The following is a 12278-nucleotide window of genomic DNA, read 5'->3' as shown; positions in this document are numbered from 1 at the left end:
TAAGTTTTACCCATACTAAGTAATAAAATTAAAAGGGAACCAATATGATGAAAAGTACAAACTATACATAGTTATGATCAAGTGTAAATTCAAAGCGACAAAATGTATTTTCTTTCAGGATATTTCATTTTATTATCCACAATTAAAAAGTCTTTATGTAACAATACATTTGAGAAATCACTTGTGATAAACCTTTGTCTATCTGACTAACTAAATATGAAACAGGCTGAACTATTACTGGGCCTCCTTTTCTTCAAGTTGGTGCTGGCTATCCATTTGCTGCTGCTTGAACATTTCCAGGACAAGATCGGTGGCCGTCGGAGTCAAGTTGGCCTTTTCCCTCCACTTTTTATCATTCATAAGGTCTGCAACGGCCATCTCAGGGTCTCTGTTGGTCCAAGGTGTCCACGGACCCTGAATGGAAGGATGGCTTGTGTACAGGCTGTTCGTCAGACGAGATTCCTGCCGGCCACAAATTTTTGTATACAAGTTGAGAAACTGGCCCACTTGGAAACCATCAAAGTCCCGGCAGTTCAGCTCGTGCCTCTCCCCATTCACTAAAAGGAGAAACGGAAATCTTTTGCAAATCTTTCAAAAAATAAATTTTCTTACGAAACTCGGAGACCAAAACCGGGGGCCGGTGTCTTCTTGGCTTGACATAAACCACCACTCCAGGGTTGTTCTTCGCGTAGTCAACCAAATATCTTTCAATAAAATCCCTAGAATGACCAACATATTAGCCAAATCAACTATTTTCATGCTGAAACTTTACCTAACGCCTCTGCTGTCTCCTCTGTTTTTGCAGAACTTTAGTGTGACCCTCTGCAGCTGGCCAACATATCGACCAACTCCGTTTTTCAAAGGCGCGCTTACGATTGCTGGGATCAAAAATAAATGAGTATTCGACATTATATTAAAAAAACTAATGTCGCAAGTCTTCGACTGTAAAGCTCGACTGGTTTTCACCAAAATTTCCCAAAATCGCAAATCAAAACAAAAATAATTTCGTGCCAGGAGATTTCGTGGCGCTAGTGGCGGTGAAGTTCATCGTTCATCCAACCAATTGGAATGCTTGAAGAAATCTTATAATTTTAAAATTTGGCGCGAAAACAATGTGACTTTTAATTAAAAATATGGAATTTTGACTGCAAAGGTCCCTTTATTAGCTTCTTGCGTGTGGTCCTAGGAAAAGATCAATTTCGAGTTTTTGTACCAAGTCAATAAATATTTTGCAGATATATTGAACCAGTGCCTTTCTGAGGAGTTCTTGAGAAGCTTCCTGACTCCCATTACTCTTAATGCGTATTTGGTCTGTGTGAATTTTGACTGCAAAGGTCCCTTTATTAGCTTCTTGCAAATTTAGTGACCTTGACCTTTGACCTACACAAAAGTTGTCAACAGAAAAGTTGTTGGGCGTTAAATTTTACGTCCGGCACCTAAGAGAACTTACTTAATTTCAAAATAGAAGCAAAGATATTCAATATTTTCTGTTTCTTATCGCTTTTTTTTTTTTTTTTTTTTTTTTTTTTTTTTTTTTTTCCTTCGGAAATCTGATTTCCCAGAGAAGTACTGAAAATTTTCTAGTGAAATTTTACGGAGAGTATTTTCTCACCTAGCCTAACAACATATGTGAAAATCAAGATAGGTTATATTTTGGCCAATTTGAGTAAAATCTATCAATTTTTTTTTATTTTTGTTATAATATTAAATTCTTATCATACATTAATTTAAATAATGCTAAATTTTAATAAAAAGTCGAAGAGAAAGTTTGAGAAAATTAATTATACGTCTTGAGTATTTGTATTAAACATAATTTTATTTCATCAGTTTCTCCATCTTCAAATCCATTTAATTTCAGCATTTAAACAAATCTCTTGCTCAATCATTACAAATGCAATGCGCAAATACTAGCCAACATTCATTCATCCCACTCGTCAGTATTAAAATGTATTTTATACAAAATTCCATAAGAAAATAAATCTGCAAAATTGCGTCAAGCAAAAATAATTAATGTTGTATTTTATTATTTTTGGTTAATAGCAGGATGGAAATGATAATTTTGAACGGATTTATTGAAAACTTAGGTGATATGGACTGTAGTGAGAAAATATGTTTGTTTTGAAATAAAAATGGCATGTCAAAAATGGTCAGTTTAGCAGTGTTAAAAAATTAATTATATCACAAGGCACGCAAAGAGTGCGAGTTATATCGTTCAGTTTAAAAAAAAAGTACATTTCGAACTTTCAGAACAAAGAGAGGTGGGTTTGATACATCAGAAAAAAATATTGCAACCAAAAATATATATCAACGTAGAGATAATAAATTGCAGTCTTTTTAGCACTATGGCACAAGTGTGAAGTCGATGCCATGTATCTTCGATAAGTCAATCACAATCAGAGAGAGAATTCGGGCTTCTCTTGAAATTTCCTCAACTTTTTGTTTCGTCACTTAATACAGATGTGCACCCATAATTTGGTTTTTCGCACAACAATAAGGGCACTATCAAAGGCACTTAAATTGTTCATTTATATAAAAAAGGCACTTGCTGGGCTCAAATTTAGGAGTCCAAAAGATGCTGAACACTTGGGCGTTTAGAAGAAGTGATCGTCGAGATCCGCCCTCAGGTTGTGACCATTTGCCAAACTATGCGAGTTCCTCTTGATTGTGGCAGTCTCGTACTCGGCTGGTTTGACTGGACTGAAGATTTTGGGCGTTGTGTTGTCCTCGTTGTCCAGAAGAGCATTTTTCCCGTCGGCCACCCCTCTTTGCATCGGTACAGACACGTACGGGTTTTGTCTGGCTGGGATGTAGTGCGGGCTGCCGGGGACCCTGCCAGGGCTCCTCTTCATCCGCTGCCGCCGCTTCAAAATCACAATTGTGGCCACGGCCGCCGTGGCCGATATAAGACCGGCCAGAAAGGCGGCCGTACTTGCACCCAGCACCACCCCTACTGAATCATGCTCTCGAGGGTGAGAGGCGACGTGGGCAGCACTGGAGTCAGGGATGATGTTCAGTTCGTTCTCCAAATGCACTGCGACGCACATCCTTGTCTGCTTGTTGGGGCCGACACAAAGCTGTGGGCCGGGTTTCGAGGCCAGACATGACCGTTTTCTGTACTGCTCGCCATCTTCGTTGCAAAGGGACCACTCAGTCCAAGGCTGCCAGCCAGCCAGGGCTAAAATTTGAACATTTTTCACTTTTTCAAATCATTTTTAAATTATAAAACTTACAGTGGCAACTGACTGAAGCCTCACAGCTTTCCTCCATCGTCGTAGGACCATCGCAAGAGGCGCCGAGACAAGGTCTGCTCCTCACCCTGATGCCCAGGCCGCAGGTCACTGAGCACGGAGACCAGTCACTCCAGCATCCCCATTGACCGTGAGAAACACCTGAAGGTGTGCCAGGTTTGGAGCACGAAGATCCAATACAGCTTCTTTCCTCCTCCTTGGCCTGAGTGAGTTTGACCAGATTGGGATCAGTTGCAGGTGCGCGGCACTGGAACCTGTATCGACGTTCCTTCACAGGGCCACCTGTTTACACAAATATATAATAAGATTAAAAGTTTACAATTTTTTACATTTATTATCTGAATTGGTAAATATGACCGCCGAGCTAATTCCTTAATCTTATCATAAAGCTAAAAAGCAAACATTACCAACATCATGTTATAAACTTATGATATGGTTTTAAAATAATAATGTTTAAACTCTTGACTACAAAAATTACCTGATGCGTTTGCTGAAATTGCCAGCCAAGGTGTCCAGGGGGAGAGTTTCCGAACTTCGGGGCAGTTTTCGCCACCGCTACACAATTCACTCTGTTCGGCGCAACCAGGGCACTCTTGACCTCCATTCTGTGGGCTTGGAGAGTCGCATTTGCGCCTTCGAGTTCGAAGTCCTGTCCCGCAACCTGCTGCACTGCAGGTGGACCAAGCGCCCCATTCCGACCAGTGCCCATCCCTAAAACAGAATTAATCACAAAATTAATTTTTAATTATTTAAAGGAACTAAATTGTTTAAATTTGTTTAAATAAAATTAAATCTTACCTTGGAGGAGGTCCTTGCTTTGCTGGGCATGGAGGATTGGCAGAGCAATAAATTTCACTGTGGTCTTGTCCGACGCAAACTCTGCCTCCGAAGGCAGGTGCCGGGTTGCCACAGGTCCTGCGTCTCGACTTGACGGCCACCCCACAGGTCTGTGAGCAGGCCGACCACTGAGACCACGCCGTCCAGCCGCCGTGTTGCGTGCAGTTTGTCACTTCGATGCTTGGCCCCGCCTCGCAATTCTTTCCTCCGTGTTGCGGCGCAGGATTGTTGCACTGCCTCATTCTGCACAGGCACTGGTCGCCGCTGCCCTGTTTGTAGGCGCAGCTCGACCAGGCAGACCAGCTGCCCCACGAGCCATCTACAGGGTCAGTCAGCACCGGACACCTGGTCACGCTCTGCTCCCAGTGTAGAGCAAGAGGGTCCTTGTTTGGCGGAGGCGTGCAGGAGAGCTTCAGTTCGTTCCACCCGCAGTGAGGGTCTTGGGCGTTCAGGCAGGCTTGGCGCGAGGGGAACCTGGCGCAGTGCTGCACAGGCACCCTGAGGACTCCTTCCGTCGAGGCCACGTAAAGAGAGTCCTGAAAATATTTATGAATAAAGTTAGATATTTAGAAAACTCTTTTCTTGAAAATTGGGATTCATCGAAAAAAAATCTCCATTATTTCCTTTAATTATATTACTTTTAAATTCATAAAAACATAATTATATTTAAACAACTTACGGTATCTTTAAGATATCTCAGATCCATGATTTTGGCAGAGCCTCTGACTTTGGGCGAAAACGGTTCCCACACTTCCAACACGCAGGTGCTCATTGTTCGAGGCAAAACGCCCAGTTTCTTGATCTTCCCGTCGCTGGTGGCGACGAACATGACAGTCACTGCCCTGTGCAGTTTTGTGTCAACGGTGAAAGTGGCGATTCGAGTGAGTCGCTCCAGGGGTTGGGAAATGTGCAGTGGCTGCAAAGTGAGGGGTTTGACGGCTTCGTCCATCATTTGGTACTTGCTTGAGTCGACCAGGCCTGAAATTATGGCGCGTATATTAATATTTTATAGACCGCGGTTGTAAAATTTTGACAATTACCTCGAGGAAGTCCACCTCCTGGCGTTGGACACTTGCCATGCGAGCTGTGGGCCGGGCTGTGCCTTTCCCAAGACGCTCCTGGGTGGGCCTGGTGCTTGTAGGCCCCGTTGAAGGCCGTGTTGATCGCGGTCATGTTGAACGCACAGATGGCCGAACCAGCAATGCTATTCCTGAAAATTCCGAATTTTAATTAACATATGAACTGCGCCCGGAGCCAGTTAGATCGATCTGCGATAAAATAGTTTCGCTCTATCTTTCGGACTGACAGCAATTTTTCACGGTGACTTTGCCCCGAGTCATCCAAGTACACTCCAAACTGTCACCGCATCAAAAGAAAGCTTTCAAATTTTGTCTCAGACAATTGGCCAATGGAGGAGAAAATTAGCGCGGGCTGATTAAAAAAAAAAAACGCGTTGTTGCATCAAGCTTACGGTGTAAAATTTTCAAATAAGGCAAGAGCGCAAAATGGTTTGCGCGAACGGCCGAGCACAAAGAGCCGCGCGCATTTGTGTGTAATTGGACTGCCGAATATGGAATGTGAGACGGGCTGCCGACCGGCCACCTGTTTGCATTAGCAAAATGCTAAGTACTCACTGTGGCGTGGTGAAAGTGGCGTAGACGAGCCCTTGCGGCTCATCGTAGCTGAAGCCCTGGATCTCGTTGTAGTAGAAGGGGTACTGGCCGGGCACCGAACAGTTGAGGCGCGCCTTCAGGAAGGTTGTCCAGTTGTCTTTCAGCATCAGTTGGCCACCGGTGTCGTTTTTGCAAACGCGGGCCACACGAGAGTAAATAATCTGCACACATATTTGAAGAATTGTATGTTTAAAAAAGCGTATAAAAGATTAATAACTGTCAATTTGTGCAAGACTAACATTAGTCATTACGAATGAAACGGACCAGTTTTGAAAAGATAATTTTTGAATTTACGTAACTAATTTAAAAAACCAAATAAGAAATACGAAATAAAATAATCAATCAATTTAATTATACCTTAATAATAAAGAAGTATTTTAAATGGAAATGAAGATTCGGGCTTTTCCTCGTTGCAAAAAAATTTTTTTTATTCAAAAACAAACGGCTCTACCAGTTTCGGTCACGGTCTGCGACCCTATTTCATGAGCAAGAAAAAATACAAAAAATCAGCAAAATTGAAAAAACCACATAGGGTCGCAGACCGTGACCGAAACTGGTAGAGCCGTTTGTTTTTGAATAAAAACAATTTTTTTTGCAACGAGGAAAAGCCCGAATCTTCATTTCCATGATCATCTCCTCGAGTGTCAACTTCTTCAAACAAAGTATTTTAAAATTGAGATTTTTTAAATTATTTTTTAATAAGTTTAAATAATGATTATTTTATTGTTAAAATTTAAACTTTTAATTCTCCAAAGTTTTAGTTCATAATTTTTGAAGTATCTAATCTTTTTATCATGTATTTGCTGATTTAGGTATAGATTGTCTTATTCTTCTGGAAAATCAATTCACTTTGCAACTAATTTACTCATGAATCTGTTGATATTCTACTTTTGTAATTATAATTGTTCTTATCCGTTGTTTGAAAAAGTTAAAACTGACCTTTCCGCAGTTGATGTATTCCACGGCGCTTTCCCTGAAAAGGAAGTAGACAAACTCGTCGTTCTCGAAGGCTCCCACAAAGTCCGGCTCGCTGAGCCACATGCTGTTGTACTGACTGGTGCGCAAAGTTTCGATGCCACCCATGCTCCTGGAGATGACAGGATCGGCGCCGGAAAAATCGGTCGTCGTGGCGGCGAAAAAGCGACCGTCTCTGGTCATCAGAGCGGTGCTGTTGGCATTCGGCGAGTGCGGACACCGGGCAGTGCCGGACACCGTTTCCAAAACTTTGTTCAAATTGTCCACCTGACGAGACGAAATGAAAACAAATGAGAATTGGCCTGTAGAGAGACGTGCTTGAAATATTCAAATTCATTTTTCTCACTCCGAATTAAGAATTCATTTATTCGAATAAAAATAAATTGCAGACGCATTACTCTGTAACCTACTTTGCCATTAAAAGCGCCATAAATCATGCCGCAACAAGCTCATTGCGCAACGGCGATCGTTAAACAAATTTTAAATTGAATTCAAATCGCTTTTGAAAGATTTTTTTTTTAAAATAAAAATTCTGAGAAAAAATCTAACCTCCCGCCAGGAGCAGAGCGGCGAGTACGCGTTGGTGCCGCAGGTGAAGACCTTCTTGCCGCTGACCTGCAGGACCTTGACAAAGTTGTGGCAGTCCTGCTCCCGCTGACCCTTGTCCTGGCACAGGATCGTCTTCTCGACGGGCGCCTCCCACCTGGCGCGCTCCAGCGACGAGAGGCCGCGCAGCGACAACCGAAACAACGAGTCCCTGTGGGAAAGAAAATCACGCATCATTAGCATTTCATTCAAAGCATAAATCGAGAGTGAGTGAAAGCAACAATTGCACACATGCTCGTTGTTTTTGTTCGACTATTTTCAAAACAGATGGTCACTTTTCGGGGCAAGGTGACCCAACGAATGGTGCCTTGAGAAGAAAAAATTTACATGAGTTAAATGGGTTCGCATAAATATGTACTCTCGTTGCTGCATAACATTGCGACTGACATTTCGTTTCTAGCACGAATGATGTTTTAAATAACGCAAAATATAGGATAATTGCAAGCAACAAAAAAATGAGTGTCATTTTTATATATAAGTAAGCTTCATTGTATAACAAAAAAGGAATGGTAATATTTAAAATAAAAATTTAAAATATGTAAATTTACAAAATATAATATGTAATTAATAACGTATTAAAATAATAAAATGGTTTTATTTAATAGAGATAAAAATAATTATTATAAATTTGAAATTAAATATATTGGTAAAAATTTAAAAAAGGTTAATTACAAAATGATAAATACACACTTAATCAATAATATATAAATTAATTTACATTTGATTAAAGCTAGCAAATTAATGAACTTTTGCACTCCAATGTAGCTTACTTTTTATCATTCTACATAAAAATGGCCATTAAATTGCTAGCTAATTTTTAAATTATATTACGCTCTACCATGTCGCATTCAAATATTTATCCTCAACGTTGATATTAATATAAAATGTTTGCGTGAAATGTCACCGAGCGAGTTGCATTATTATTTATTGCTCGCTCCATTAGCTGATAACGTGGCATTACGCGTGCAATAATATTGGCCGAGCACGTTAAAAAGCTATTACGAGGCGTGTCGGCCTGATGTACTCGTGCACTTGAGCTGCAGAGCAATTTTAATTTTCCACCGTCCTACGCGCGAATCAGTTGGGTCCGCTGCAGCTCACACAGCACCCACGTGTCACTCTGAGTTATTGTTCGGTAATTGCGGATTGCACAAGAAATCCCTCGGGGGGCAGTGGCATCTCCTCCGATTGTACCCTCGTAATTGGGCACGAGAGGGGCCGCAAAAAGGACAGCAGCTTTCTTTCTTTATTTATTCCACTTTTTTTTATTTCCCGCAAGCCGACCGGCCGCCGATCTTGATGCACACACGAGCATTAATAAATTTATTGAAATGCCATTCACGCGTGTCTCGCTGCCAGTCTGCTCGATATCGGCTGCTGAAATCTCGCTTTAGTCTTTTGTCTGCTGCTTTTTTTTTCTTTCACTTCCACCGAGAGAGACGACAGCTGGTCAATGCACTTTTGCAGTTCTGCTTCATTGCATGGGTTTGACAATTATTGCCATCGCTGGTGCAAGTGGATGCAGATTTCGAATATATAAATCTGGTTTCAAGCGCCGGCCGCTAACGCCTCTCTTCTCTACATAATAATCGTAGAAACAGGCTGGAAATAAAACGCAGTTGCTTTAAATTAGCATGTGCCGGTCATTATTTTCCAGTCTGCGATTTCGCGAAGGCGTTTATTTATCAACCTTGCTGCAAAGCTGCATATAATTTCCAGCGCCAAGCCAACTGGTGCCAGCAGAGAGAGAGAGGAAAGGTGTTGCTGCTGCATAAATATTCGTTTTCACCCGAGAATATATAAAACGGTGGTAAATAATACGATTTCGAGGTACTGACACTTTTATGAGGCGCGTCACTTCACCCCGCGCCTCTTTCGGCGAAAAGATGGATCTGCGAGAAAAATCTTTCTGCTTCGGCCGGCAAGGGAAACAACCTGTGTGCACACGTTGAGTTACGACCAGAAACAAGAAATTTTGCACGTGGGCAACGAGAAGTAATTGCGCATTATAATTTTATGGCTTCTCTTCAGTCGTCTTGGTCAATAATTTGAAAAATGCAAAGGAGCAGGTCAACGAGAGCAGATAGTGACAAATTTGTAGCATTAAAATTATGAAATGATTGGATGTGTAAATAGATTTCGAAGATTTATTTTAGAACAAAAAAGTTCATTTCTTCGACATTGATAAATATTTTTTGTAAAATCTAATTTTTATATTTTATAAAAAAGAAAAATATTAAATTATTTCAATGTTAATCTGTTAATTTCAATCGTACGACATATTTTTGCCTTGTGAAAGGAAATCATAAAATTCTACAAGTTCTATTCTTCATAAATCAAGTTAGAAAACATAATAAATTGAAACAAAATGAGAAGAATCGCAGCTCTGAAATAAATCGAGCATTTTTCCATCCCGTACAATCGTCTGCAATTTCGCAATTGTTGAATCCCGATTGAACTTGATCGTGCCGAGAGATAAATTAGCCTTTTTACGCAGGAGCAGTCGACTCACTGGTCAAGTGATGCAAGGGCGCCGTAATGAGAAAAGGCGCGGACGAGATTTGCAGCGCTGGCCAAATGGAGATTTATGGGCCAAGCCGTTGGCCGCGCGCGCAGATAAACATATCCGCCCGTTAAAGTGCCCAATAAAGACGCGGATTGACACACCGCCGACTCGCGTGCATGCAAATGAGCGGCCGATTTGCTCTCGACCCATATTACACTGACAGTGTCGCGCGGCGCGCCGAGCAAATAAAATTATCAGACTTTTTATATTCACGCGCGCGGAGCTAAACGAGAGATCGCGCAAATGTGGTCGGTCTGCTTTATTTATTTATTATATGCGTTTGGCTCCGGACCAAAGACGGCTTTCACCTTTCCACCGCTAAACTCGCCTTGATACCAAATTAATTTTGCGACATCGTAAACAAATAATATGCCTCAATTAGGCCTCGTTCCGACGCTAATGTGCCGATTTTTTTTTTTTTTGGCCGATCGATAAACTTCTTTGGCGCAATCAGTCGAGTTTCTCCGACTGGCACGTCGAGCACGTGCAAAACTATAAAAAACTATAGCAAATTTGTTCACTCGAGTCAGGTGTTGCAGAGCTCAAAAGAAACGTTTTATTTTACTATTTATGAAATTCGCAGAAGTGGTCGCGATTTGTTGTCATTAAAATAATGACGCGCTCGGTGTTGAGCCGAGAGAGTTTTACTTCACAGCGCACCAACGCGATTATTCCGCCCATATCAACACCCTCGTGCCCATTGTTGAGTGAAGTGTCGGCTCGTTTTTGGGCCACTGCCCTCCAAATTGATTCCGCACAAAGGAAACTTGCAAATTGAATTAACAGCCTGGTGTGCGCGCATCAAAAACGTTTCCTCCACATTCACGTTTTGATTACCAAAACAAACAAACGCCTAAGAAAGTATAAAATTTCTGTTCTGTTAAAAAAAGCGTAAAAATTAAATAATGGAACTACGTAGTTTGTAGGGAAATCTTAAAAGCAAGTAAAGTTAATGCACAAAAACAAAATTTTTAAAAATAAAATCCTTATATATGTGGGAAAAAAAATATTTTTACCAGATATAATTTGTTATTAAATTAATAATTTTAATTTTTGACCTTTATTTATTATTATTAATGTATTTTTCAATATAATTAAACTTAAATATAATAAATTTCTTTTAAATTTTTTAGTTAAATTATTTATAAATAAAGCCAGATGCGAATTAACGAAAGGATTAATTTTGCGATTGCTGCTCAATGACTTGCTGGTTTAAATAAATTATTATATTCATACCTCCCTATATTGAAACATTTACATTTATAAATCTTAAATTTTTCTCTAATTTCTCTGGCTCTTGAAGCTTGAAGGGAAAGACCTCTGTCGCGGTCAAGCAACCTGTGGCATGCACCTATCGTCCTTCAAGTGCACAGCAGTTGACTTAAGGATTCTTCGTCTGTGTCGAGAGGCCTAAGCAAATAACACACCGGTGTGTCGAGAGCTCTCTGCTGCCGGACGAGAATAAATAAAATGCATATGCGCGAGTCTGCTGGACATGTAAATTAAGTTGGGTGCCTCGGCGCGGGAGAGAAAGCCGCGCGCCGTTTTATTCTTCGAACGCGCGCGGCCAACAAAAAGATGTAACTCGTTATTTATAGTGTGTTATTGCTTTCTAATGAAACATTGTCTCGCGGGTGAAAAGCACCGCTATCGCTTCCAGAGACCGGCCAAAATCAACACCCAGCCTCTTGACCCGCCGGAGCAGAATTGAATTTGTCGCCCCCGGCCGCATTCCGACGCTCAGATTTTGATCTGCGGCTAATTCTCGGATATTAGAATATTATGAGAGGCGATTTCAGATTTTCCGACGCGATAAAAGAAGATGTGCCTTGTTGTCTTCCATAATTAAAGATTTACAGCTTGGAAACGAGACGTTTAACGAGTCGACGGACTGTTTGTGTTTGCCATAGAAAAATCCATAAATCCAGAACTTTTACGACCAAGCGCGTCGTAATTAAACCGATAAATCAGCCCTAAAAGCGAGGAAAATTTTGCGGAAATTCCTCCATTTTTTATTTCTCGACTTCTTCACCTTATATGAAGTTATCAAAAAGATCTTTTGCTTTGTCTCATCACAAAAAATGTTAGATTCCTTTGTCAGAATTGGCAAAAAATATTGCGAAATTCCATTTCGCTGTCGAGATGAATTATCGTCTCAGATGCTTCTTGTTTTTTTATAAACTCCGTTGCACGAGCACGATCGACACCTCGACTCGCTCTCGCCACACTTGATCTAATCCCTGCGGTTTGTTGGTCGCTCTGCTCGCATTAACATTGTTATGCATCAGAGCTGGAATTCGGCGCGAGAGAAAATTCGTGCACGGCAGCATTAAAAAATCGTAAATTAGAAACCTATCCGCGGCGAGGGGAGCT

The 12278-nt window shown here is 41.0% G+C and overlaps 2 protein-coding genes across 2 annotated transcripts in view; both read right to left on the bottom strand.

The window, feature by feature from the left end:
* Positions 1-105: 105 nt before the first annotated feature.
* Positions 106-1037, bottom strand: LOC132202864 (large ribosomal subunit protein mL43). The gene is made up of 3 exons (XM_059630139.1): positions 773-1037; positions 613-719; positions 106-557 (listed from the first exon to the last, which is right to left on the bottom strand). The coding sequence occupies exons 1-3, from the start codon at positions 907-909 to the stop codon at positions 235-237; spliced, it is 567 nt and encodes a 188-aa protein (XP_059486122.1). The 5' UTR covers positions 910-1037; the 3' UTR covers positions 106-234.
* Positions 1038-1795: 758 nt separating this feature from the next.
* LOC132202520 (semaphorin-5B) overlaps positions 1796-12278 on the bottom strand; it is a 33771-nt gene continuing 23288 nt past the window's right edge. The window contains exons 4-12 of the mRNA XM_059629476.1: positions 7283-7490; positions 6698-7000; positions 5720-5919; positions 5126-5295; positions 4765-5063; positions 4047-4621; positions 3727-3959; positions 3231-3530; positions 1796-3175 (exon numbers count right to left, since the gene is read on the bottom strand). Coding sequence (XP_059485459.1) covers positions 2592-3175; positions 3231-3530; positions 3727-3959; positions 4047-4621; positions 4765-5063; positions 5126-5295; positions 5720-5919; positions 6698-7000; positions 7283-7490 — 2872 coding nt within the window. The 3' untranslated portion in view covers positions 1796-2591. The remainder of the gene's footprint in view (positions 3176-3230; positions 3531-3726; positions 3960-4046; positions 4622-4764; positions 5064-5125; positions 5296-5719; positions 5920-6697; positions 7001-7282; positions 7491-12278) is intronic.

The sequence above is a fragment of the Neocloeon triangulifer genome, unplaced genomic scaffold (assembly GCF_031216515.1).
Source record: "Neocloeon triangulifer isolate White Clay Creek 2 clone unplaced genomic scaffold, ASM3121651v1 ptg000015l, whole genome shotgun sequence".
NCBI lineage: Eukaryota > Metazoa > Arthropoda > Insecta > Ephemeroptera > Baetidae > Neocloeon > Neocloeon triangulifer.
Note: the sequence above shows the minus strand (reverse complement) of the source record. Positions and strands in the feature narration are given on the sequence as shown.